General features: G+C 38.4%; 2 protein-coding genes across 3 annotated transcripts in view; one reads left to right on the forward strand and one right to left on the reverse strand.

Annotated features, from left to right (window-relative positions):
- The first annotated feature begins 868 nt into the window (after positions 1–868).
- The window catches only part of srek1 (splicing regulatory glutamine/lysine-rich protein 1), a 31,884-nt gene continuing 6,426 nt past the window's right edge, over positions 869–26,326 (forward strand). Inside the window, exons 1-12 of one of the 2 annotated variants that reach the window (XM_057353572.1) lie at positions 1,997–2,112; positions 5,962–6,348; positions 8,154–8,282; positions 8,791–8,906; positions 9,717–9,881; positions 10,116–10,294; positions 10,411–10,541; positions 10,629–10,731; positions 11,002–11,112; positions 11,193–11,324; positions 11,819–11,881; positions 11,953–12,067. In XM_057353572.1, coding sequence (XP_057209555.1) covers positions 8,252–8,282; positions 8,791–8,906; positions 9,717–9,881; positions 10,116–10,294; positions 10,411–10,541; positions 10,629–10,731; positions 11,002–11,112; positions 11,193–11,324; positions 11,819–11,881; positions 11,953–12,067 — 1,146 coding nt within the window. In that variant the 5' untranslated portion in view covers positions 1,997–2,112; positions 5,962–6,348; positions 8,154–8,251. Of the gene's footprint in view, positions 1,135–1,978; positions 2,113–5,961; positions 6,349–8,153; positions 8,283–8,790; positions 8,907–9,716; positions 9,882–10,115; positions 10,295–10,410; positions 10,542–10,628; positions 10,732–11,001; positions 11,113–11,192; positions 11,325–11,818; positions 11,882–11,952; positions 12,068–26,326 lie in introns of those variants that run through there. The other variant, XM_057353562.1, reaches the window with a different exon arrangement.
- On the reverse strand, positions 20,232–22,884 carry LOC130566245 (solute carrier family 22 member 7-like). Its single transcript, XM_057353587.1, has 4 exons — positions 22,504–22,884; positions 22,243–22,346; positions 21,919–22,073; positions 20,232–20,418 (listed from the first exon to the last, which is right to left on the reverse strand). Exons 1-4 carry the CDS (start codon positions 22,882–22,884, stop codon positions 20,246–20,248), a joined length of 813 nt encoding a protein of 270 aa, XP_057209570.1. The 3' UTR covers positions 20,232–20,245.

Raw genomic sequence — 26,326 nt, forward strand, 5'->3', positions numbered from 1 at the left:
CACATTGAGCTTTTAAACATGTACTTTCTTTAAAAATTATTTTGCATGAAACTATCTGCAAAAATATTTAGTTAATTCTAGTTTACCGTTTTAGACAATTGTCAACATCTAATGGGACTGCCAATAATACTATTTGAAACTGGCCTGCAACAATTTTTAAAGCACGTTTTTAAAGACGTTTTAAAGTGTCTTAACCAGGGTGGGATGCTGCCTGTTGTAGACACCAAATACATTTTACTCTGCAGACAAACAGACGTGTGATCTTGTGTCTTGTCTACACCACAACACCTGGTAGATGGCACAGCATCTCAGTTTTCACAAGTAGGCTAACCCATTACATGTTCATTAGTCTCACTCGGCATAGACAAAGACATGTCCATAGTCATGACATGCTTTCCTGGTCAAGAACACATGCAGAACGACACCACCCATCTGTCTGAAAGCAAACAAAACATTGCATGTTTTGAAAGATAATTATTCATGTATACATCAGCTGTTATTTGTTGTCCTGTTTATGATACCCTAAAAGAAAACACTGACGAAAGACAAACTGAAAACGTTTGTTATGCCAAAAATGTATTTAAGCAAAGATGTTGGAAGAAGAATAGTTTCTTTATTCCTATCAGGTGAAAACGAGGATTGATCAGTGTCCGTCTTGTTAAAATGGCTATAGAATACGTCATATAGATGTGAGGAAAGAAAATGTAATAAAACACATAATAAGAATATACGTATCACGTACTGTATGTCTGTTTGTTAAAACTAACAATAATTGCCCAAAAGGTTCAGTATTATGTAATGAAACACACAGGGGGTCCAGGAGACTTGTCACATTTCTGCATAATACATAGTCCTAAACCTCCAGTCCAGCGGGCGGCGCTCTTGTCTCGTGGCTGTTTGTAGCGCTCAATGCTAACTACCGTTCCATCAGGTCAGCGGCTATCTGAATGCTGATCGCTCGGCTGTATCGTTTTATTTCCAGGATTGAGTCTCAGTCTTGCGTAATAATAGTGGGATGCCTGGGACGAACGTGATTCAGATCACCAATCTGTCGTCGGCTGTGAGCAGCGATCAGATGAGAACTCTCTTCGGCTTCCTGGGAGACATCGAGGAGCTGCGGCTCTACCCACCGGAGTGAGTCACAACAACACAGACACACGTCATATAAGCACATCTTACACACTAAACAAACACATGAGACCCCTTAGAATGATAATGACAACACACACCATTCAAACAGCATCATGTACACCAAACACCACCCACATCAGAGCACGTTGGAGTGATGTCAGTTCAAAACGAGATGTACATACACATTTAAACCGTTTTTAACGATTCGTAATACAGAAAGTACTTGGAGGTACAATGATACTAATTTAAATAAATAGCACATCCATGTGTCACATTTACATGGTACTGAAACTTCTAGTAGATAGATAATGGATTGACTTCATGACTAAATGTCCGTTTGAAATGGGCTAATAGTAGTTTAGTAGTTTAATTCACCCCTTTAAATGTGTATGTTTCTCTAGAATACTTACACCCAGTTGACCCATGTTCATTTATAGCGCATTGTAAATAATAATGATAATTATGAAAACGATAATAATTTATTGTTGTTGTTGGTTTCAATAATTTTGCAAGTATTGGACACCACTCGTAGAAACAATAACAATGGTTTTTAACAGCCTTGCTTTTTTGTGGTGATTTTTTTACCATTTGTATTTACCGTAGTTTTTTTTTTTTTTTAGAAATACCACAGTTACACTTTCGTTTTTGTGATGAGACTATTTGTAAATTTGTAAAAAATGCTTTGATGGACAGAGGACAGTCTCTCTAGCTGAATACTGGCACTGCTGAACACTGGCACTGCCAACCGCAGAGAAAATTCACTTCATTATTTATTATACACACCATTTAACATACTATTAAGCATATTAAAGCAGTATTAAATAACACTGTGTTTCTTCTCTTTCAGCAATGCACCTCTTTCCTTTTCATCCAAAGTTTGTTACATAAAGTATCGAGACCCTTCCAGTGTTGGCGTGGCACAGCATTTAACCAACACTGTATTTATTGACAGAGCTCTTATTGTTGTGCCATGTGCAGAAGGTTAGTATGTTTGCGTTGCGTGTTACTTTTTTCTGTCTTATCTCACAAAGACACTGGCTATCTGACTTTAAATCAAGTTTATGAGAAGGAGCAAACCAAAATTGGTTTTATTTTCTGTCTTTGTGTCTTAGATGTGTGTGATGATCATGCGTATGTTCGTTAAGATCAGCTGTTTTAGATTTTGTTGTTTAGTAGAGTTGTGTTAGCTCTTGTTTATCAGAGCTGAAGGATGTGGAAAGAATGGAGGTGATAAGATCGTACTTTTGTTGCAGAGTTAGGACTGTGTGAACATGCTTTCAGGGTTTTTTCATTTACCAGTAGTTCATAAATGGATCCTGCACGCAGTAACACATTTAATGCAGTAAGTGCACTGATGTGGTTTCATGTGTTGATTTGGTTGTGCGATTAACTTGAATTGACACAGAGTCTGTGCTGTTTTACAGTAAGGGAGCTGAGTGTATTAGGGACTAGGAGTGCCACTTAAAAATAGAATAAATCCATTATGAATTAATTATGAATTCAGAAATCGAAAGTAAATCTTAAAAATATATATATATTTAGTTTAGTATAATATATAGTAAAAAAAAGAGTGAAAATGAAACAATTAAATAATTAATGTTTTAATTTGAACTCTTCAAAAGCATTTAGCAAAAAGTGGTATTGATTGAACAATATGGGTGTCCACTGTCTACTATTACATTTTTAATAATTGATCAGGCTGTCGATAGATTACATTTTTTACACGATTAATCGCACCCTTTTCGTACGTATAGGGAAATTAAACATACACTATTTATTTTGTTTAACATGTTTATTTGAGTGCTGTCAATCGATTAAAAAATTAACTAACTAATCACACACAGCATTTATGATGTTAATTATACTTTTACATTTGAATAATTTCACATTTTATCTCCAAATTAATGTAGAAACAACATGTTTCTTTAACAGCACCATTTTATGAATGAAAGCCAACATTCTAATATTGTTGGTTGTGCAACTGATGTCTTTATTAAATATATTATTTTTTCTACTAATCAAACCCATTATAATAAGTGTGCCCTTAAATATACAGAAAATAAATGAAGTTCTCAAACACTTTACAGTCTTTATTGCTAAATACATGAAATACAGAAGAATACTCATTAAGCTACAAAATTGATTTCTTCTTTTCTTTTGTTCTTTGATCAACATTAGTGACAGGAGTCTGCCGCTCTAAGCAGGTCTAATACGCTTCCTATTTTCACTACTCTGCATTAACTCGTTGAAGACTGTGCTGGCGAAAATACTAGACAAAATGTGCTTTCTGGCACATTTTTTTTGTTTATTCAAGTGCGAAAGAGAAGTTAATACTGGTGCGCTGTCTGACAGATTCTGACGCAGCGTTTAGCCCATGTATACACCAGACGGGACCGCTGTCGCGTTGAGCCGTGTTCCACAGCCAGAAGCTGTCTATCTATACTGGACGTGTCAATACAACCAAGTCGCGCCCAAATAGTTTAAAGGCCTTTATATGAATAAGAGTGTGATTATAATGTAACGCTAGACAATGATGCCACAAAACGGATGTTGCGTTAATGCCGTTAAATATTTTGACCGAATCGCATGCGTTAACGCGTTAACATTGACAGTACTAATAATTGAGTAAATAAAGTCCTCTACATTTAATAGATCCTTAATAATTGAATTATATTTCACGTATAACAGATGACTGCCTTTTTAAGTCCTCCTAGTTCTCCATACATTGTTACTATTTTTTCATTCTACTATTTAGACTTATAGACGGTTTCAAAGTGACATCATAAACAAACATTACTGCGCATGCGCGCGTTCGTGGACTGCCCTTAACTTCCGGTATACAAATAATAGATTGCCTGTAGATTATTTCTGATAACAAGCAAAAGAAGCCGAGAACAACAGTTAAGGAGCAAGTATACTTGAATTTCCGCGTCTGTATCCGTCTCGCACAAACGCGTCCACACAGCTTCTTAAGCATACTCATCACGGATTAAGCACAGACGTCCGAGTTTGACACATGCGCAGTACAAATGAGTATGTGTGCTCTACCAGACCGTCAGAGGGCAGCGCTGAGTCGCGTCATTCACAGACCCACTGCAAATTAATGATAGAGGAAGTCATTCGCCAACAATCCGAGCAAACAGCAAGACAACAAAGAACAACAACCAAACAGTATGAAGAAGGATATGCTTCTTAGTTTACTGGTCTTGGTTTCAGCGTGTTGGTTTTGTATCGCAACTGCACACTGCTCACTTTCTGTGTGTGTATTGACCCCTAGTGGACTAGTGCACTTTTCTCGCGCGTGCGCTGTTGTACGACTGCAGACCCTCCTGATGACGAAAATTATGTCATGCACGCGGACGGCCGGACCATACTCGCCCCTAGATGCAAACCAAAGTTGTCTCTCCAATATTTTGAACTTAGACTGTGATACCAAGCTTGACCGCTAGATGTCAATGTTCCACATGATTTCTTTAAATGCGTCAAAACTACAGGACCATTTAACAAATGGTTTATTTAATAAAATGAACATACAACTTAATTCAACAAATCGTTTAATTAATACAGTTATTATACAATAAAATAATTATTAATATTAACATAAATTAAATTAAATTAAATATAAACAGTTACAGTATTAGACACTAGCCAAACACAGACCTAGCTGTTAGCTGCAGTCCCGGCGCGGGTGTCCGGTGAAACAGTCTTTAGTCATTTTTAATGTTACTGTAGGTCAATGTTGATTTTGAATGAACAATTTTAAAACTGAAGATTTCAGATAGTCTTCGAGTAGATTGTAATTCCTCATTTTAGTAGTACCTAAGTGTGTTCAAAATGGTATCTCACTGTGTAGTATATTTCTGCTCTAATATTCTGCTTGCTTCAACCTTGCTTGCTTGTTGAGTTTAGCAGATTTGCTTGCTATGTAAACTGTGTGAGCTGTTATAGAGAATGTAGAAGTAGTAATGTACAGTAGAGGGCTCGAGCTCACAGGAACATCCCACAATAACACTTTTGTGAGGATTAGCTGCTCACAGAGATTGACATTTTCCATAAACAGGTTGCAAACTAGTGTGCTTGTTTTGAAACAATAAACACAAAAATCTGATTTTTTTAAGTGTATTTCTGTAATTTGAAAGCTTTTTGGTTCATTTCAAAAATATGTCAAAATTTGGTAAACTAAAATAGTAAAATTTGTCGCCTTGCAATTATAAGGTTCTGTCTGACCTTTTCGTCATAATTAAGTTATTCACATATTCTTAGTATTTTTTGGGACTTTTTTTAGAAAACAAAAAAGTTTGTGCCAAATTAGAGTATTTTTAACATTGTACCTTGACAAAAAGTAGTCACTCGCAACCCTCTTACCATTTCCTTTAAATATTTATTGCTACAGCAATGGAATTTTATGAATCAGGGTTTAAAACGGTTGTAAAATTTTGTTTGCAAACCTCATAGTAAATATACTGTAAAACAAACAACATTTTCTTAAGAAAAGGTAACTGTGCTTTCTAGTTTGTACCTTTTAATGGAAAGTGATTATGAACTAAGAATTCTTGAGTATGTAAGCTACAGGCTATGAGGTTATGAGGTGAGGTCTTCACAAGTCTGCAGTGTAACGACTGGCTAACCATTGTTTCTCTCTCCCCTTTTTATGATTTTTTTTTCATTTTTGTCTTACTGTAAACATCCGTATTCATGCAACACATGGTATAAGAGCGCTTCCCTCTTGCCTGAAATGCTTGTCCTCGTGAATTGGTTCTGGATGGCTTACTACGTTGATTAATTTGGTTTTTGTATGTTTTTTCTGTGTTGATTATGTGTGCATATCAGATCACTAGACTGGCCCAGGCGTTACACTACTACACTAGCCTGACTCAAGGCTTTGTTTTCCAAGCCACTATACCCGCCGGGGCCCACGCTGCCTTCAAGGGGGGAATGTGACCAGGAGCGTAGCCGCTGAACCTTCCAAGATGGACACCTTGTCTCTTTTTTTTGTTTTGTTTTGTTTTGTTTTATTTTGTTTCTTTGTTTTTATTTCTCTCACATGTTGTCCCTTTTTGCCTCTTAGAAGAGTTGCATATTCATTGTGTTGTTTTTCTTTTTCTTTTTTTTCTGTCCCCTTGTCCCTCGTTCCCCAACCCCACAGTTGCTCCTTTGCCTGTCTTTGAAAGCTGTCCAGGTTGACTTGGCGCCCAGTATTGGAGGAAAGTTTGAACGGTACCAAGGGCAGCTATTACTGATGTCTGTTGCATAAAGATCTCCTCTGTCTCTCTTTCTCTCGTTCCTCTGCACCGATTTTACTTTAACTTTAAGGACCCTAAGGAGAATAACCACATCGTATCAGACCCATTGTCATTTTTTTATTACAAACCCCACAGTGATTTTCTCAAAGATTTAGAGCAGCTAAAGCAAAAATTGTTAAAGGGGTCATATGACACGGCTAAAACGAATATTATCGTTTGTTTTAGATGTAATGCAATGTGTATACACGATTTAAGGTTCAAAACCGCTGTATTTTCCACATACCGTGCATGTTTGTATGTCCTCTTTGCCCCGCCTCTCTGAAATGCGCGGATTTTTTACAAAGCTCATCGCTCTGAAAAGCGAGGTGTGCTATGATTGGCCAGTTAATCAGTGCGTAGGGATTGGTCGAATACTGCAAGCGTGTAATGGAAATGTAACGCCTCTTACCATATTTGGAACATCAGGTTCCAAAGCAATTGTACTGACAGGTACGCCCACCTTACTTGCGTATACATTTGGGCGGTCTTAGTCAAATCATACCACGAACTGACGTAGATTTGTGGGGGTGTGGTTACACGAGGCGTTTCAGGCAGGTCTGGGTGAGCATTCGCTTTTAGATAGAATGCATCTTTTGTTCTGACACTTTAATTTTTGCAATTTTACGTGTCTAATACATGCATGGGCAACTTATAACACACCAAAGTCACACAGAAAAACATGTATTCGCGCCATATGACCCCTTTAAGATTTATGTTCCATAATATTCTTATCAAATTGAATATATTTGCAGTTACATTTAATGTCCACATTTAAGTATTTTGACAGACAAGGCAAAATTGTTGCATCAGTGTGACAAACATCATGTATGTAGGATCTGTAATTCACTAAAATGACAGAATTGCTTATGTGAATATATTTCTTAACTGTAGTTAAATCACGTTTTATAATAATAGCACACACCATTGCACATGTGTTTCTTTATTGCACAGTTTTGGGGAGAACATTTTGGCTCAAACTGAAGAGGTTTTTATTGGGTTCTTCACTATCGCCCAAATTCTAAAAATGATTTCATAATATACTCCCCCTCATGCCGTTCCAGCTGTATATGATCATCTTTCTTCAGTTCAACACAAATATATCATTTTATATTGTATAGTATCCAAAATGTTAAAGCTCCAAAAAGCACATAAATCCAACCGATCAGGGTGGCATGTCGATAACTTTAGTTGTCATGTGTGTGTTTCGCCACAAGATTTGTGAGAGATTTAAAGTTGTGTCGCCATATAAACTGGCTGATCTGTTGAATACACAACGTATTGGTTGCTAAAGAAGCTCAAAATATTAGTCTCTCAAACATTTGCTTCAGAAGAGATTTATTAACCTGGAGCTATGTGGATTTCTTTAATAAAGGATACATGTGTTTTTTGGAGAGGATAACATGATAAACTTTTACTATAAAATCATGTTTTCCTAAAAAAGGAAGTCATATACATCTGGAATGGTATGAGGGTGGGTAAATTATGAAAGAATTTTGTATATTTTTTGTTGAAGTACACCATTGGTAGGTCATTTCACTAGACTGTAAACACAGAGCATGTGCAGATATTTGTCCCAACATTGGCAAAAATGCATATTTGGAAAATTGCTATTTGTTGTTAACTTCTTTCTCAAATTTCTTGTAAAGGCACAACATTTTAGGGGTGACAATTTGTTGGGGGATTTCTCAAAGCACCTAAAATGTTCTTCTTTTCTGTATCTGATGTTCTGTGTGCTATTAGTGATGCAGCCAACATGAACGGTTGTCTTGTGTTGCACACCCTTTCCAACACTGCGAAACGATCGCCCCAGGGAGAAAAGCGTCCATGCTTGATATCGTATGGTTCATGACCAATATGTTTCCAGTACAGGTGACCCATACCACAAAGTGTTAACTCATTCTCTACATGTTTTGTTCTGATCTTTTGGTTTTTAAAGGGGAAAGGACAAATCAGTGTGTTCTTTCCTGTTTTTTTTTTTTTTTTGTGCAAAAGTCATCCTGTTTACAGTATGTATTGTGTTGATTTTCGATTCAGATTATTTCTAAAGACAGTACACATTGTTCTAAAGCAGTTCTACCGAAAAATAGGATCAATGAGAATTAAAGTTTTACAACTTGAGCAAGCCAAATGCAAGAAGGAAAAACTCTGTAAGATGTGTAAGAATATGGGGAAGCAGTTTCTTAAGGAGAACCAAGACAGTAAGAAGGAGGTTAGGTATGCTACAGTAGTTGATAATGTTTGATGGTCTGATATGGAGTTGTTCAGGTGGGTTTTAGTGTATTGAAGGACTCTCCTCTGATTCTTGGGTGAAGTCCTGGGAAAAGCAGCAGGAGATGTCTCCACTGACTTCTCTAATGCAGGTGCTCTTGTTTCTCAGGAAAAATCCCTGAAGAGACAAAGGCCCTCTCGCTTTTGGCCCCTGCCGTGCCTGTCGCAAGCCTGATGAGCGGTGGTGGACTTCTGCCTATCCCCAGCCCTGCTACACTACAGAACGTAATAAACACATGCTTGCACATACAGTACTATTACGTTGATTACTAAGAACAGTTTCTAAAGAATTACCTAAAATCTCAACTTCGTTATTACATTTTAGTGGTGCTTTAGTCTTTTTAAAGTATCCAAAATAGATAAAAATATATACAATATAAAAAAGTTTTAAAGCTGCATTCCATCATTTGTCTGGTTAAAAACAAACAAATTTATCATAAAGTGCATAAAAATTAATAAAATAATAACTCACAAATAATGATTTATAATTTGAGCCTGCAATTTTGTTTCAAACAAAGATGGCAATATAGAGGTGGAAATTATGGATAGCAGCTTTAATATGTAATGATTTAGCTTAATGATGATGCCTAAACAAATTACAGATGTCATTGAAAGGCTGAAATTGTGCAAAAATACATTCGTTTAAAAATGGGCTGTTTTATCTATGAATGTTCCGGAATGTTACTTTGACATAACTAGAGCCATTGAGAGAGAGAGTGTGTTCCAATGGAACTGTTTTTTCACAGCAATAGCGGTTCTTGGAGCCTCTCAATAGTTCCCGGAAGTTGCGGCTAAACAGACCAATTGAGGTCATCTTTTGACACATTTAAAGAGGTAAGTCATTCAATGAATAAAAAAATTAAGAAATATAGAAAAAACATAACTTCCTGGAACTATCTGGAGTCTCCATGAATCACGTGACGCTCGAAAAATTCCATTGTTGCTACTCTCTCTCTCAATGGCTCTGGACGTAACAAGTCATCATTACTAACAAGTTCTTTTGACAGTAATTGTATTGCATTGGTTTGCTGTCAGCGAAGTCTCCCTTTAGCTAATCTGGGGGTCTTGAAGTCTAGTTTGGAGACATCTGTGGCAGCTGTCAGTGGAAGGACATCACAGCCTCCACTCATTGGCAATGTTGATCCTTCGAAAATCGATGAGATCAGAAGGACCGTCTATGTCGGCAACTTGAATTCACAGGTATGTGAAAGTGAATTTAGAAGCAACAGTTCAGTTTCTGGGTGAGTTGTAAAATAACCCTACCGGTTCTACCTGCACAGAACTGTCCCTGTTTAACACTGCAGTGTCTTGAACATTGAACTTGACTTCTGTAATGGCACAGAAATCTCCATGTTGCCTTTAAAAAAATTCTATTCGTTCATTTTTATATATTTATTTACTTATACTGTTTTGTAATTGTTTATTCTTCTGAAGACCACCACGGCTGAACAGCTACTGGAGTTCTTTAAGCAAGTTGGAGATGTAAGGTTTGTTAGGATGGCCGGAGACGAAACTCAACCTACGCGTTTTGCCTTTGTGGAATTTTCTGATCAGGATTCAGTGACACGAGCTCTTACCTTTAATGGTGTCATGTTCGGAGACAGACCACTTAAGTAAGTGTTGTCCTTTTAGAAACTTTACAAATCATGATTCTGTAACCAGTTAGCATTGAATCATATGAATATTATTTCAATATAATAATTGATAAACAACATGTCCCCATCTTTAGGATTAACCACTCCAATAATGCCATAGTGAAGCCTCCAGAGCCCACACCACAGGCCGCAGCCAAAGAACTGGAGGATGTGATGAAGAAGGTCAGAGAGGCTCAGTCGACAATTGCTGCTGCTATTGAGCCAGGTCTGTCCACACTCAAACACAGACAGTGTGATGCAAAACAAGAGTCTTTAGGTTTTGTTTGTTGAGTTATTTTGGATTTTGGTGTAGTGGATGACAAGACGCGGCCGTCTAGCAGATCCAGGCGTACCAGAAGATCCAGATCTCGCTCCCAGTCACACTCACAAAGGAAGCGATCCAGATCCAGGCACAGGTACGATAAACACATTTGAAACCTTTTGCCATATAATTTTCAGTGAGGGAATTTACTATTAAACATTAGCTTGTCATGCATTTTAAAATAGCCAACTACTGTATAGTCAAAATTGCCAATTATAGTCAACTTTTTTTATATGCCGCTAAAAAAAGCACTGTTGAAAAGTAAAGTTAAGTAAAAATGAATCTCAGCTTCTATTTTTTGTATTATTTTTAAAAGATTAACTTGACCTTTTTTAATGTCTGTATGATTTGTATGGTTCTCAAGGGGTCGCCTATCCCAGAGGTCACGACAGAGAGTGAACGACCTGCGTGGGTCCCACAGGAGATGCTCGCAGTCCCGAGAAAAAAAACACAGCCGGAGTCGATCTCACTCTAGGTAAACTTACACCATCAAACTGATCAACAAACATGATCAAAGTAGAAAGGTTTTTAGCTCAGTGCCTCTCCTCAAAACAGGGACAGGAGGAAGGAGAAAGAAGGAAAGATGCGGAAAAACGACAATGGCGATGAAAAGAGACAGAGGGATAAAAAAGGAAGAACGCCTTCCAAAGGTTACAGCGTAGCAAGATGCTCCAGCACTACGAGCAGGTAATTTCAAATTGCTTAGCTAAATTTCTTGTTTGTAGGATGTTTAGATGTAGTTTTTAAAAAAGTTGTAGAAGCCAATTTGTTATTTTTTCAATACGTTTTTATTAGAGCTGTCCAACGTTAACGCATGGGATTAATTTTTTTAAATATTTAACGCAATTAATGCAGCATCCGTTTATTTGGTCATCCTTTGTCTAGCGTTACATTATATAAACACGCTCTTATTCATGTAAAGGCCTTTAAACCTTTTAAGCGCGATTTGAAACAGTTGCTTTGACACGTTCAGTGTAGATGGACTGCTTTTTGCTGTGCGATGCGGCACTATGTGCAACGCGACAGCGGTCCAGTCTGGTGTAGGCCAGTCACGGGCTAAAGGCTGCGCGAATCTCTGTAAGAAAGTGCACCAGTAGCCTATTAAGCCTATCTGTATAAATGTTTTTAATCGATTGACAGCACTAGTTTTTATTCTTTCTGCTTTTTGGTTTATGCCGAAGAGGTAACAAAAGAAGCAAATCTCGATCGCCAAGGCGGAGAGCCAGAGCACCATCGCCAAGAAGGTTTGCTTGTTTTAATTACCCTGTTTGTGTCTGTGAAGTCTGAAAGTTTCTAATCTTCTGTCCATTTCCAGAGGGAAGAAGGATAGAAAGAAAGAGACATTGTGGGACGCTAGCAAGGAAAGAAGAGAGAGCTCAGGATTGAGGAGGAAAAGCAGAGATTCCGATCACACGATGAATCCATCACAGGTGAATCGAACATTAATTGATAGCTTATCTTGGGGATCATTACTCAAAACTGATGGACAATAGGGGTGTGACGAGATCTGATGTGTCTCACGAGATCCGGCTGGTCTCGGAGAACACAATATCCTCACGCAATTGGCATGGTGGGGTGTTGGGCTCGAAATTGCCGGCATTTTAATAGCATATGCTCCCTAAATTTAACCTGTGTGATATTTGGGAGCATTTGTGTGAGTGCACATTTTGTTGTGGTGTGACCTGTTTTGATTACTGTACAGAACACGCTAATAACTGCACAATGTATGTGCGTGACCGGCCCGGCCATTCGACAATGTGATTTTCCATCCCGCAGCGCTACTTTCCCACCGTTTTTTTATGTAAACACGCACTAGACGGACAGGTTTCAACGTTCACGCACGTCTCTCGTGTCTGAGTGTTTACGGCGGTTCCCGTTGCCAGTAGCGCTTTGGGAGCGCGCAGTGCGGCTGATCAGCAGTTGAGCTGACTGTACCACAAGTACAGTATAGTAATTGCAAGTTCACATTACGTTATTTTAAATACATTCACAGGCAAACCTAGCCTGACTACGTCAGACTTCGTACTTCCAACCAATAACGAACAGAGGGCGGGCTGAGAGCCGTGACGTAGACGCTAAGCGCCGAATTTAAGATTTAGTTTAGGTTAGGGAAATCTAAAACGACAGCGGACATGGAGACACGGGATGCTATTCGCTCTGTTGTGGAGAATATTCCCGGCATTTGCCAACTGAAGCCCGAACAAGAAGAGTGTTTGGTTCACATTTTGAATGGAGGTGATGTTGTGGCCCTACTCCCGACAGGTTTTGGGAAAAGTTTTAATTTATCAACTGTTACCGATCGCCAGCGAGAAACTGGGGAGGCCAAAGTCCGGCAAGGCGATAATTGTGATTTAACCCACCTCGGTGACACTGCTCCGTGATGGCAAGTCCATGGCCTTCCTCGGCTTTTTTATGGTCCTTGGAGTTTTAGAGGGTGTATCTCGGTCTCTTTTATCTGTCGAGCTCGAACTGGCACCCTTTTGACAGGTCAGTGTCTCCTTTCTTTTCCAGTCCTTGAATATTGCCATGTCATGCTGTGATCTTGCAATTAAGTTGCAGCATTTCCGACAGACTCGAAATGAATGAAGAGCTGTGTTTAACAGAACTAATCCTAACTTTGACATTTGGCTGCAAATATTTTCTTGTTTGTCTCTACCGTCAACTATTAGTTTAGATGCACTAATTGTACCGTGGATGCGTAGATTTACTTAACATAATCTGCAAAAGTCGTTCACAGCCATCTTCACTCCAGTATTTCGCTCGATGGTTTTGTTTTCGACACGTACCTGTGTTTACAGCGGAAGTTTGAGGCGGCTGAGCCGGGTTGTGCCTATTTTCGACCCCCCGGCTGGAGACTACCCCCCTTCGCGTGCACGCGGAGACTAACGTCGTGTCTCCTGTAGATGGCAGTTAAAAACCTTCGCTCGGACGAAAACTTGCGCAATTTCCTGTAGATGGCAGTAAGAAATCATAAATGCGATTCCTGGTTCTCGAACCCAAATCGTAAATGAGACTAGCAATGTTCGTGGCTTCTGTTTAGGTGACGCGTGTTAGGCTTTACTATGGCAAGCCGAATTAGCTTTTGCTCAACAACAATAGCTTTAAACAAGAATAGCTTTAGTATTTTGTAATTGAAAAATACTAAAGGGTTTATTTTTACCCACACGCCTGGATTCTACCCCCGTTTCTTCTGTGTGAATACACAAAGAGTTGCTCACATGGATCTGATGAACCTACACAAGTAATGCAGTATGTAAAATGTGACACATTATTCTAGAAACATGCACAGCTTTAGTATTTTTGGGGGGGGTATTATTTGAGCAGGCTCATTTTTACCCACACGCCTGGATTCTACCCCCGTTTCTTCTGTGTGAATACACAAAGAGTAGCTCACATGGATCTGATGAACCTACACAAGTAATGCTGTATGTTAAATGTGACACATTATTCTAGAAACATGGACAGCTTTAGTATTTTGGTGGGGGGTATTATTTGAGCAGGTTCATTTTTACCCACACGCCTGGATTCTACCCCCTGTTTCTTCTGTGTGAATACACAAATATATATACACATATATATACACACACACACACACACACACACACACACACACACACACACACACACACATATATACACACACACATATATATATATATATATATATATATATACAGGTGCTGGTCATATAATTAGAATATCATCAAAAAGTTGATTTATTTCACTAATTCCATTCAAAAAGTGAAACTTGTATATTATATTCATTCATTACACACAGACTGATATATTTCAAATGTTTATTTCTTTTAATTTGATGATTATAACTGACAACTAATGAAAATCCCAAATTCAGTATCTCAGAAAATTAGAATATTACTTAAGACCAATACAAAGAAAGGATTTTTAGAAATCTTGGCCAACTGAAAAGTATGAACATGAAAAGTATGAGCATGTACAGCACTCAATACTTAGTTGGGGCTCCTTTTGCCTGAATTACTGCAGCAATGCGGCGTGGCATGGAGTCGATCAGTCTGTGGCACTGCTCAGGTGTTATGAGAGCCCAGGTTGCTCTGATAGTGGCCTTCAGCTCTTCTGCATTGTTGGGTCTGGCATATCGCATCTTCCTCTTCACAATACCCCATAGATTTTCTATGGGGTTAAGGTCAGGCGAGTTTGCTGGCCAATTAAGAACAGGGATACCATGGTCCTTAAACCAGGTACTGGTAGCTTTGGCACTGTGTGCAGGTGCCAAGTCCTGTTGGAAAATGAAATCTGCATCTCCATAAAGTTGGTCAGCAGCAGGAAGCATGAAGTGCTCTAAAACTTCCTGGTATACGGCTGCGTTGACCTTGGACCTCAGAAAACACAGTGGACCAACACCAGCAGATGACATGGCACCCCAAACCATCACTGACTGTGGAAACTTTACACTGGACCTCAAGCAACGTGGATTCTGTGCCTCTCCTCTCTTCCTCCAGACTCTGGGACCCTGATTTCCAAAGGAAATGCAAAATTTACTTTCATCAGAGAACATAACTTTGGACCACTCAGCAGCAGTCCAGTCCTTTTGTCTTTAGCCCAGGCGAGACGCTTCTGACGCTGTCTGTTGTTCAAGAGTGGCTTGACACAAGGAATGCGACAGCTGAAACCCATGTCTTGCATACGTCTGTGCGTAGTGGTTCTTGAAGCACTGACTCCAGCTGCAGTCCACTCTTTGTGAATCTCCCCCACATTTTTGAATGGGTTTTGTTTCACAATCCTCTCCAGGGTGCGGTTATCCCTATTGCTTGTACACTTTTTTCTACCACATCTTTTCCTTCCCTTCGCCTCCTCTATTAATGTGCTTGGACACAGAGCTCTGTGAACAGCCAGCCTCTTTTGCAATGACCTTTTGTGTCTTGCCCTCCTTGTGCAAGGTGTCAATGGTCGTCTTTTGGACAACTGTCAAGTCAGCAGTCTTCCCCATGATTGTGTAGCCTACAGAACTAGACTGAGAGACCATTTAAAGGCCTTTGCAGGTGTTTTGAGTTAATTAGCTGATTAGAGTGTGGCACCAGGTGTCTTCAATATTGAACCTTTTCACAATATTCTAATTTTCTGAGATACTGAATTTGGGGTTTTCATTAGTTGTCAGTTATAATCATCAAAATTAAAAGAAATAAACATTTGAAATATATCAGTCTGTGTGTAATGAATGAATATAATATACAAGTTTCACTTTTTGAATGGAATTAGTGAAATAAATCAACTTTTTGATGATATTCTAATTATATGACCAGCACCTGTTATGTTAACAAACCCGATTCCAAAAAAGTTGGGACACTGTACAAATTGTGAATAAAAAAGGAATGCAATAATTTACGAATCTCATAAACTTATATTTTATTCACAATAGAATATAGATAACATATCAAATGTTGAAAGTGAGACATTTTGAAATGTCATGCCAAATATTGGCTCATTTTGGATTTCATGAGAGCTACACATTCCAAAAAAGTTGGGACAGGTAGCAATAAGAGGCCGGAAAAGTTAAATGTACATATAAGGAACAGCTGGAGGACCAATTTGCAACTTATTAGGTCAATTGGCAACATGATTGGGTATAAAAAGAGCCTCTCAGAGTGGCAGTGTCTCTCAGAAGTCAAGATGGGCAGAGGATCACCAATTCCCCCAATGCTGCGGCGAAAAGAAAAAAATATTAAGAAACGACAAAATTCGAAAAATAGGATGGGACAAGTAGGTATAAAGACAAAGCAATATCAGAAAGGAAGTTTTTCTCACAGAGATACAAAAAAAAAGTGAAAAATCAATTGCAGAAGACTGTTAAGTTTCCACATCGTACACATCGTAACAAGTGGTCCGATTAATATCATCACAAGATTTCAAGAAGATATCTCCTGGCCGCACGATTCTCTTGGAAGCAGAATCTTCTGCTAAGTCGCGACAAGCCGGGGGGGGGGGGAGGGAGCGAAGGGGGGCGTGAAAATGTGGGGAAAAACCAATAACATCGGACATGGCCCCCTTATCTCTCGCTGCGCTAGGGCCCCTTAGAACGCGGCAGCTGTTGTGTGTCATCTCAAACATGTTACAGGGGCAGATGTGGGTCGTACCTTTGTTGGGTATTAATGAGGAAGATCTGCCTTGCCACCCAACCACATCGGCCTCGCAGGGGTCGGTAAATAACTCATCCAGGATAAACATACAATCGGCTATTACTCGACAAAGTATATGAAACAATATAAAAATGACGACCATGCTAACTTGAGTGTTTATGCATGTTCTCTACTGGAGAACTACTATTATGTGAAGTCTGCTTTATTAACGTTTTCTTCCGTTAATAAAGTTAACAAAAATGCTTTTATTCTGTATCCGTTTACAAGGCTGTCGGGAGCGATTAAGAAACTTAATGTACGTTTGTTGTGGATATAGGTTGTTATAAGTAATATAATGAGTAATATATTAATGTAAATGTCACACTATCCAGGGCTTTTTGTGTTGTATTCGTTTTGCACAGTTACTGTAGCTGCATAAATCGGCTTAATTTGTTTTCTTTTAGACTTCACTCCGTTGACCTGTATTGAGGCTCTGTATAAGTTTTCAATGCAGGCTAAACAACTAGCTTTTATTTATTTTCATTTGACAATGTATATTTATCTAAGATGGCTAGGTGTCTTTTTCATTTTATTTTTGCATAAAGGAAACACTTTGTTGTAATTGCACCTGTTGTTCTGCATTAAATAAATAAAACAATATATATTTCCATTTAAAACGTCTGTCTTTTTCACTTAAAAACATTATATAATAATAACCCCAAAATAGCGCCTTGCGCTCAGGGAATGAACGGCGCCTGGTAGCTCACAAAAGGGTATTAAATCATAAATCTTTCCGCTCATTCTTCTTCACTGCTGCTTGCTCCATGCTGGTGGAACGATCTTCCAGATACAGTCCGGTCAACCACGTCTCTCTCTTCATTCAAGAAACAACTTAAAACATATATTTTTCGTAAATGGCTGGTAAATGTTGACAATACAAAAAATATTTGAGACACAAATCTTGTGTATTATCTAATATGCGCACGTTTTGGATGTTCAGTCAGAGTAAGATCATTTTTGTGATTTATAATCTTTGAATAACTCTCAACACCGCACTTTATTTTCTCTTTTACTGTATTTAAGTCCGTTAACCTAATAGTCAGACTCATTTTGATTGAAGTGGACATATTTTGCAGTAATATGATGAATGCAATTTCTTTGGCCATAGCCTAAATTGTGCATTAAAATGCACGATAGGCTTTTTAATTATGTTTTTGAAACATACGCCACCAACCCTGAATCCCGCACATTCCATGAGCTGAATAATATAAAGAATGTATAATATTATTTATTTCAACTGGAAATGTGGCTGTTTATTTTTAGTAACGCAAGCCTCTTTGCAGTGCCACACACGGTATAGCGTCAGTCTCTTCACGGAGGTAAGCAACATGTCCCGTAGGTAATGTGAGTGGTCGCGTGCTAATGAAATTTAAGTGGGCAGGTGATGTGCGTTAAGGTGATTGTTGAAAGGCTGTTGGCGAGGCTGTCGGGAGCGCTTAAGAAACTTAGAATATACTGTAAGTTTGTTGTGGAGAAAGAGCTCTTATTCCTGACTTTCTTTATATATTAACCACGCATTAAATGCTGAAACATAAAAAAAAATCCCTGTGACAGATAAACTTATCAAGACCAACGATGTACAAGTCTGCAAATGGTCCGAGCGGGACTAGAACCAGCTAAAGACGTAACATGCGACTGCGAGCAAACCGAGCTAACCTGTAGACTAACAGCAAGGACTCACTTTACTACTAATTCTGTCATCATTTACGCAACCGCGTTTACACATTGCTTGCTGGAACGTACTGCATTAGTTATATGTTTTTCTTTTCAGCTGGTTTTTCTTTCATTTCTTTACATTTTTGTTTTCCACAAAGTTAAGATGGATATGGATTTGAGGTGACACTACGGTCCCCCAGTTAACTTAAGTGAACAGCGCCCTTGGAAATTGTACTGGATGCTCCGAGCCTCCGACTTGCCGTAGAGCTCGCAAACCCAGAAGAGGAGGGGCTATGTATATTAGCTAATAAGTTTGCATTTTGAGTGACGTGTGACGTTAACTTAACGTCGATCGGCGTGCGGCGTTATTTTAACGCGTGGCGGCGTATGACGTTAATTTAGCGCCAGGCGGCGCTTAATTAACGCCTGGCGGCGTTAAGAAATCGGCGTTTTAATATTAATACGGCGATCAAAAGCACGCGAATTGTGAACCTGTTGGCTTTCGATAATCTGTTAACATGTGCCCCGAAAAAAATACGCGCTGCTCACGCTCTGCTTACGCATGCGGTGTGAAACGGGTGTAAGATGCATGTCGGAGTTTACGGAGTGCTGCGCAGATCATTTAGCGTATAACACACTGACGCAAACAGTCTGAGCGCTATAGCTGACAAGCTGCTAACCGCTTCATGACAGTGTACTGTCTGTGTACCATGGAAGTTCATCGCGAGCAGAAGGATCAGAGTAGGGTTGCACCAGCCATTCGTAAGTTCTTTCTTAAATGTGAACGTAAAGTCCACACTAGAGGCTTAGTAACTACTAGCTAGTTTGTAACTAAATCTGTATGTTATTCTGTTGCACCATTTGGTCTTAAGGCAGAACGTAGCTAGTAGTTCGTAAGCTCTTCGTAAAGTAATGCGTAGTCGCATATGACGTTTACCTTCAACAGTCCAATAACAGCCTTTAAATTCGTGAGAAGTTGTTGAAATGTTGTGAATTTCAAAACATTCTTGATTTAAACTTATTTTACCTCACATAATAACGGTAAAACAGATTTTATTATACCTTTCATGAATAACATTTAAAAGTAGATTAATAAACAAATGCTGTTTAAAACAATACATAATGCAATAATAAATGACATGCAATATGGGTGATTTCATTTTACTGCCAACCGCCAATTAAATAAAAAAATTATTTCATTTTGACGTGCACAACACAGGAGCGCTAGGACATAAATTACAGTAGAAGTTAAAGAATTTCTGTCAATAAGGATTTTTGGTCACCCTAATAAAATGACTGGGCCCGGTTGCATAAAGCACCTTAAGTGTAATTTTCCCTTAAGTGTGTCCTAAGTATACCTAAAGTTTTACTTAAGTTATTCTCCTATTGTCTTTGGCAAAGGAAAATCACCCCTTAAGTGTCATACTTAAGGGAAAAACTTAAGGTGCTTTATGCAACCGGGGCCTGGGTCTTACCTGGCCACCTCTAAAAAAAAAAAAAGTTCTGGCTACGCATTGACTACCATAGTAGGAAAAATGTAAGTGTTAGTCAAAGGTGCTCCTGTTTGCTTTCACAATTCCTCAAAATATCTAATTTTGTGTTCAACAGAAAAATACAATATTTTTTCTACTATGGCAGTCAATGGTGCCCCAGAAATCTCAGTTGCTAAGATTCTTCCAAATATCTTTCTTTGTTCAACCAAAAAAACTGCAGGTTTAGAACAACTTGATCATGAGTAATTCATGACAGAATTTTCACTTTTGGAACATGTCTAAAAGGTTTATTTTAGAAATATTGTGTTTACCACCAGAGGATTGTGCACAGAAGTAAAGGTGAAGTGACGGCCACTGTCAACCATCTCCAGTCTCTCACACAAAACCCAAAAAGAGATAAAGCAGTGGTCCCACTGGCCCATGCTACACTGTCAACCACACAAACCAGTCTTCTGTGCTGAATGTCTACCCACTCCACATCTGAAAGAAAGAACACAAACGAACAAACAAAATTTAACAAAAGTAAATTGTTCTATAGACTATGGTTAAGCTGCATATACTGTCACGATTGTGCAGGCGAAGAAGAACCCAGATGCAGGCAGCGGTACAGGGTAACAAGCAAGACTTTAGTAAGGGTAAAACAAAAACTCCCACAATGGGGGACAGACAAGATAACTCAGAGACTCTTCCAAAAAAGTAAACAAACCTTCCCACGTGGGGGCAAAACCAGAAACAACCAGTATTCGAGTTGAGGGGGGATGGCATCCCCCTTTGAATTAAAGATGATCAAAATCATCTCCCTTCTAAAACGGCCATCCCCCTTCCCATCCCCTGTAAATAGTAAACATTTCTCTAATTGAATATGGGCTAGGTGACTGCCCTCTTATTTTATAAAAAACCTAACTTGACAGTAGGCTATACTTGACTTTTTGCTCATTCTAACAAAACCACAATGCCATTGTTTTCTTCATATAGAGGATAACCATGGTCATGGTAAATCCAATCCACCACCCCCCCTGATTTTTTTTACAACTCGAGTACTGGAAACAACAGTAAATAACTAAACTAGACAGGGTATGTAGACAGGGTATTTAGACAGCGCTAGACTTACTTCAGAGGTAAATACACACAGGTAAGCACAAAGGTACAAGTACAACGATCGAGCACAGGACAATGAACACAAGGGTATTTTATAGGGAAGCAAACAAAGGAAGATAACGAGGGGCAGGTGAGGAACATGTGACATGGCAGGAAAGCAATACGGTAAACGAGAGGGGCGGGGCCAATGACGAGACACGAGAAAGCACATGGCATGTCAATGATAAACAAACCATGACTTTCTCACACTTAACATAAGGGATCTGTCACGATCCTGCCACAAGACTAGAAAATCATGAACAAGAAGGCAGGACCATGACATATACATTCATGACAAACTGAGTTGTACAAATTCACCCATCGTCTATTTTTCTGTCCTTTTTTTCTGTAATGTTTAATATGGCAAGCCAAATTTGTAAATACTGCATTACTTTGTACAGAAAGTAGTTAATAAGTAGTGCCAAATGTGTTGTGTTCTCATCGTCACTTTGCTGAGAGTTGTCTCTCACATACATAAGCAACAACTTTCAGTTCATCTCACAGAGATATATATATATGAAGCGTTTATTTCCAAAAAGAGATAATTCTGTTTTTAAAAAAATCAAAAATCATGTTTTTTTTAATGTGCATTCCAGTTAACATCAATCAAACTGCTGTTGGTTTGTTTTGATTTAAGCCATAATAACTAAAAAAATACAGCTAACTAACACAATAAAAACATGATAACAATAAAGACATGATTTTTGATTTTTTTTAAACGGAGTAATCTCTTTTTGGAAATAAACTCTTCATATATACAAAGTACATTTGTCAGTTGTAAGCATCACATTGCATGAAACGGTGTGAGATTAGAAAAAACAAAAACAACTGAGGGATTCTCACTGAGCACAGAAGTGATGATGATGATGCCAGTGATGGTAAATCCAGTGAAGAATCTCAACACTGCAAACATGATGAAGGAGGAGGAAAAAGCGCTGGCCACTGCAATTCCCATTGCTGATACATACGACACCAGCAGCATCGGCTTACGGCCAAATCTACATAATGAACAGATGCCATGCTAAGTGCATTTGCAATGTAACCATTTCATGAAGACATTACTATAATACTTCAAATTGATTAAAAATCCCAATCAAATTAATGTTTTAGTTATTTAATGCTACAGGTCTGTAAATAGTTTTTGAAAAAAGAAAACTGAAACACCACCTGTCACTCATGCCTCCAAAGAAAACTGCTCCAAACATCACTCCAACAAAGAAGATGGTGGCCACAGCTTTATTCAGCCCTCTATTATCACACACCAGATCCCACTTTGCAATAGAAAACAGCTTATCAAAACAAATTGTGTTAATACAAAAGTTGACTAAGATCAGGTTTGATCTTGCAACCTTGTGCAAAAACGTTTGCACAGTCTCAATGTTTAACCTTTTGGATAATATGAAGTACATTCTTAAATATGCATCTCACCTGTGTGGCCAGAGTGCTGCTGAATGTACTGTTGTCATACACCCATCCATTCTGACACCTAACAACAGGAAGATCTGTGCTGCTCGATGAATTTGAAAGCAGTTGGTACTGAGGATGAGAGAACATGTGACAGGAAGCAAGAGTCCCATCTTCCTGTTTTGGAATACTGACAGTCAGCCTCTCCTCCCGGCTCAGATTCCCAAAGATCCCGTCAACATCCAAAGAGCTGATGTCACAGTGATGGGACGGGATGGCAGCGATAAAGTTGCTTAGCAGGAAGTGACATGGGGTGATAAATCGTCCTATAAAATTGATGCAAATAATCATCGTCTGGAACCTGCCAAAGCCATTCAATTCAGTAAGCAGATCCTCAAACTTCATCCTTCTCTGGTGTAGTTATTGGATCCTATGTGTCCGTTTAAGAAAACCATGGGTTATGTATTGAGGATTTGTTGTTCTTTCAATGGTTGGTAATTATAAGCCAGACACTGGTTGTACTTTGACCATTAAATAAATGTCAGTTACATGTGTCTTTGTGCAAAACCAAGCATTTGCGAGAAAGGGTGAAATGATTTCGAAATTTGGGATGATTTATCCGCTAACCTTTTGTCGTGCATGTCTTTTGAAAGGCAATAGCATGAAGAATGGGAAGAATAGGAAAGTACTATAACCAGATTACTGCTTAACAAACAACAATGTGCTTTCAAAGCATTATACAGCACGACATCCACACCTCTTTTCCTTAGTCATCCCAGATTATGTGATTTGACTGAACTGTACAGTCAAGGATACGCCAGTGCCAACATTGTCTTTACAGCCTTTTTGCTACACTGATCAATGTAAGACTTTGAATCTGTATCTTTCTTTGTAAAAATCATGAATGCGGTCAGGCTACAATTTTATCCAAACCTTGTGCCCCAGGTCTCACAAACCTTGTAAATCTTGTAAGAGAAAGTAAATTCTGATGTAGAGCTCTAGGGTGTGAGGAGGACCACTGATGTGAAAGGCAGACCTACTGTATAAGATATCATCATCATGGAACATTTCTTTGATTTCTGGGACTCTCAAACTCATTTTTGTCAAATTAAATGTTGGATTTATGAATCAACATACAGTGATTCTGCTTTAGTTACTCATTCTACAACACACATTATAAAACAGCAACATTGCCATGTCATTCCAATCCCTTCTTTTTCTTACATTTTAAATCTTAAAGCCCAAAGTCATCACTGTTGCTCTAATATTGATTGGCAGGCTCTACAGAACTCTATCTTGGAATTAACTTTATTGTTTTTGACTAATATTGTGTTTATAAGTTCATGCACATTTCCAGTTTACACTGCTTTTTTACACTGTTTTTTGTTCATTGGATGTTGTTTCTCCTCATCTCTTATTAGAGACGCTCGACACTATAAGTCCTAGTTTACTGTCAACAATCATTAGCAGTTTAATCAGTGGAATAGTCCCATCCTATTTTAAGCATGCCACTGTGCAGCCGCTCAAAAAACCAAATCTTGATCCAACAGTTTTAAATAACTACGGTCCCATTTCTAAATTGCCGTTTTTATGAAAAGTTTTGGAGAAGGTTTTGTTTAATCAGCTTTCTTCTTTTCTACAGGAAATTTGTAATTTCGATAAATATCAGTCTGGCTTCAGACCTCAACACAGTACAGAGTCTGCATTGCTAAAAGTATTAAACGACTTATTGTTGATTGTTGATTCCGGCAATTGTGCTGTTTTAATTCTGTTTTAACAAGTAGGTTCTGAGAACGTATTCTGATAGAATTGTATACTTTAGTTTAGACTGCTGACAGACGCAGATAAATNCCCCCAAAAAATACTAAAGCTGTCCATGTTTCTAGAATAATAAGTCACATTTAACATACAGCATTACTTGTGTAGGTTCATCAGATCCATGTGAGCGACTCTTTGTGTATACACACAGAAGAAACGGGGGTAGAATCCAGGCGTGTGGGTAAAAATAAACCCTTTAGTACTTTTCAATTACAAAATACTAAAGCTATTCTTGTTTAAAGCTATTGTTGTTGAGCAAAAGCTAATTCGGCTTGCCATAGTAAAGCCTAACACGCGTCACCTAAACAGAAGCCACGAACATTGCTAGTCTCATTTACGATTTGGTTCGAGAACCAGGAATCGCATTTATGATTTCTTACTGCCATCTACAGGAAATTGCGCAAGTTTTCGTCCGAGTGAAGGTTTTTAACTGCCATCTACAGGAGACACGACGTTAGTCTCCGCGTGCACGCGAAGGGGGGTAGTCTCCAGCCGGGGGGTCGAAAATAGGCACAACACCTGTGCATAACATACGACATAACCAAACGTTATGTGATGATTGGCTTACGGGTAAGTGGGGATTGCCCCACGAGAAAGTAAACGCTTGTCGATTATGCCCTTCCAAGACTCTCTACGAAGCAAAGCGAAGTAGCAGAGTTTGGTATTACCAGGCTAAGGCAAACCTCTTCAAAAACAGATAATCTGTCTCTTAAGGCCATTGCACATTGCGTCCGAAATTTGCGTCTGAAATTTCTGCACGTTAAAAAATAAATACGACCTCTCGTTGTGTCAATTACATTTACACACTGCCTCCGATATTTTCGTCCGTCATAAAAAAATTTGGACTGGGTTCGATTTTCTGCGTTATTCGCATCCGTAGCAAGCGTTTTGAGATGCCTTTTTTAACAATTCAGAGACACCGAACGAGCGCCAAATACGAAATGTTTGAAAGACCTTTACTTATATGCAATGTAAGCATAAAACATAATGTGTTTATGTAGTTTTAACTGTTTCTCCAAATGCTATGGGGGTTCACATTGACATTGTGATATGATCGCCACCTCTGCTAACACAAGCAGTCGAGCACTATGCAAAATATAGAGAGAAAATATATAAAAAAGCTCTTCCTTTAAGTTTAAGATTAAGCTTTAAAAAAGCTGTGCAATTACTGCCTGTCAGTTGAGTTTTTGACAAAACATTTTGCAGTATTTACATATTGGTTATTACTGCATAATATAATTCATTAAAATAGAAGTTTAATTTGTTTCATAAAGTACAAGTTGATTTTATTTACTTTTTATTTAAAAAATATATATTTAAAATGACTACATTTTTTTGCATTTTGAGTTTTAAGGTGAATAAAATACTTATTTTTCCCTATATATTTCATCATTGAGGATTTCTTTAAAAAAGTCTAAAAATCTCGTCTCATTCTCGTGAACCCAGTCTTGTGTCTTGTCTCGTGGGATAAGTGTCTCGTCACACCCCTAATGGACAATATAGCGGTGAGTGGTTCGATAGATATTAGGGATGCTTATTTTACATTTTTTGGCCTGACTGACAGCCAGCGCGCATTAAATGATAATTTAATGTTAACATTTTAATTCATTAAATTAAATTACAATGGACGACTGCCTGTGACCGATTTAAAAAGCCAACAAATGTTTTTATGTAATGAGGGGCTCATTTTTACAAAAAATTGCAACGACATAAGGATTCACACCTCTTGCACAACAGAATAAACTGCCAAAACCTATGATGAATTGTACATTGTGCTGAACCGCCTTAAATGACAATATATACGTATACACAAAACACATTTTAGTTTGCATCTTCTTTCCCATCTTAAAACTTCCACCTTAAAAAATAAATCAGGCTTATTAACACTGTGTAAACTAGTGATGCAGCGATTACCGAGGTTCACTATTAAACGTGCTTAAAACATCATGGTTAATTAATTGTAAAGGCTCCGTTACACCACATGTTTCTGTTGCATGGAACGGAAACGTAGCAACTTGCACAAAATGAA

Source organism: Triplophysa rosa, linkage group LG2 (assembly GCF_024868665.1).
Source record: "Triplophysa rosa linkage group LG2, Trosa_1v2, whole genome shotgun sequence".
Taxonomy (NCBI): Eukaryota; Metazoa; Chordata; class Actinopteri; order Cypriniformes; family Nemacheilidae; genus Triplophysa; species Triplophysa rosa.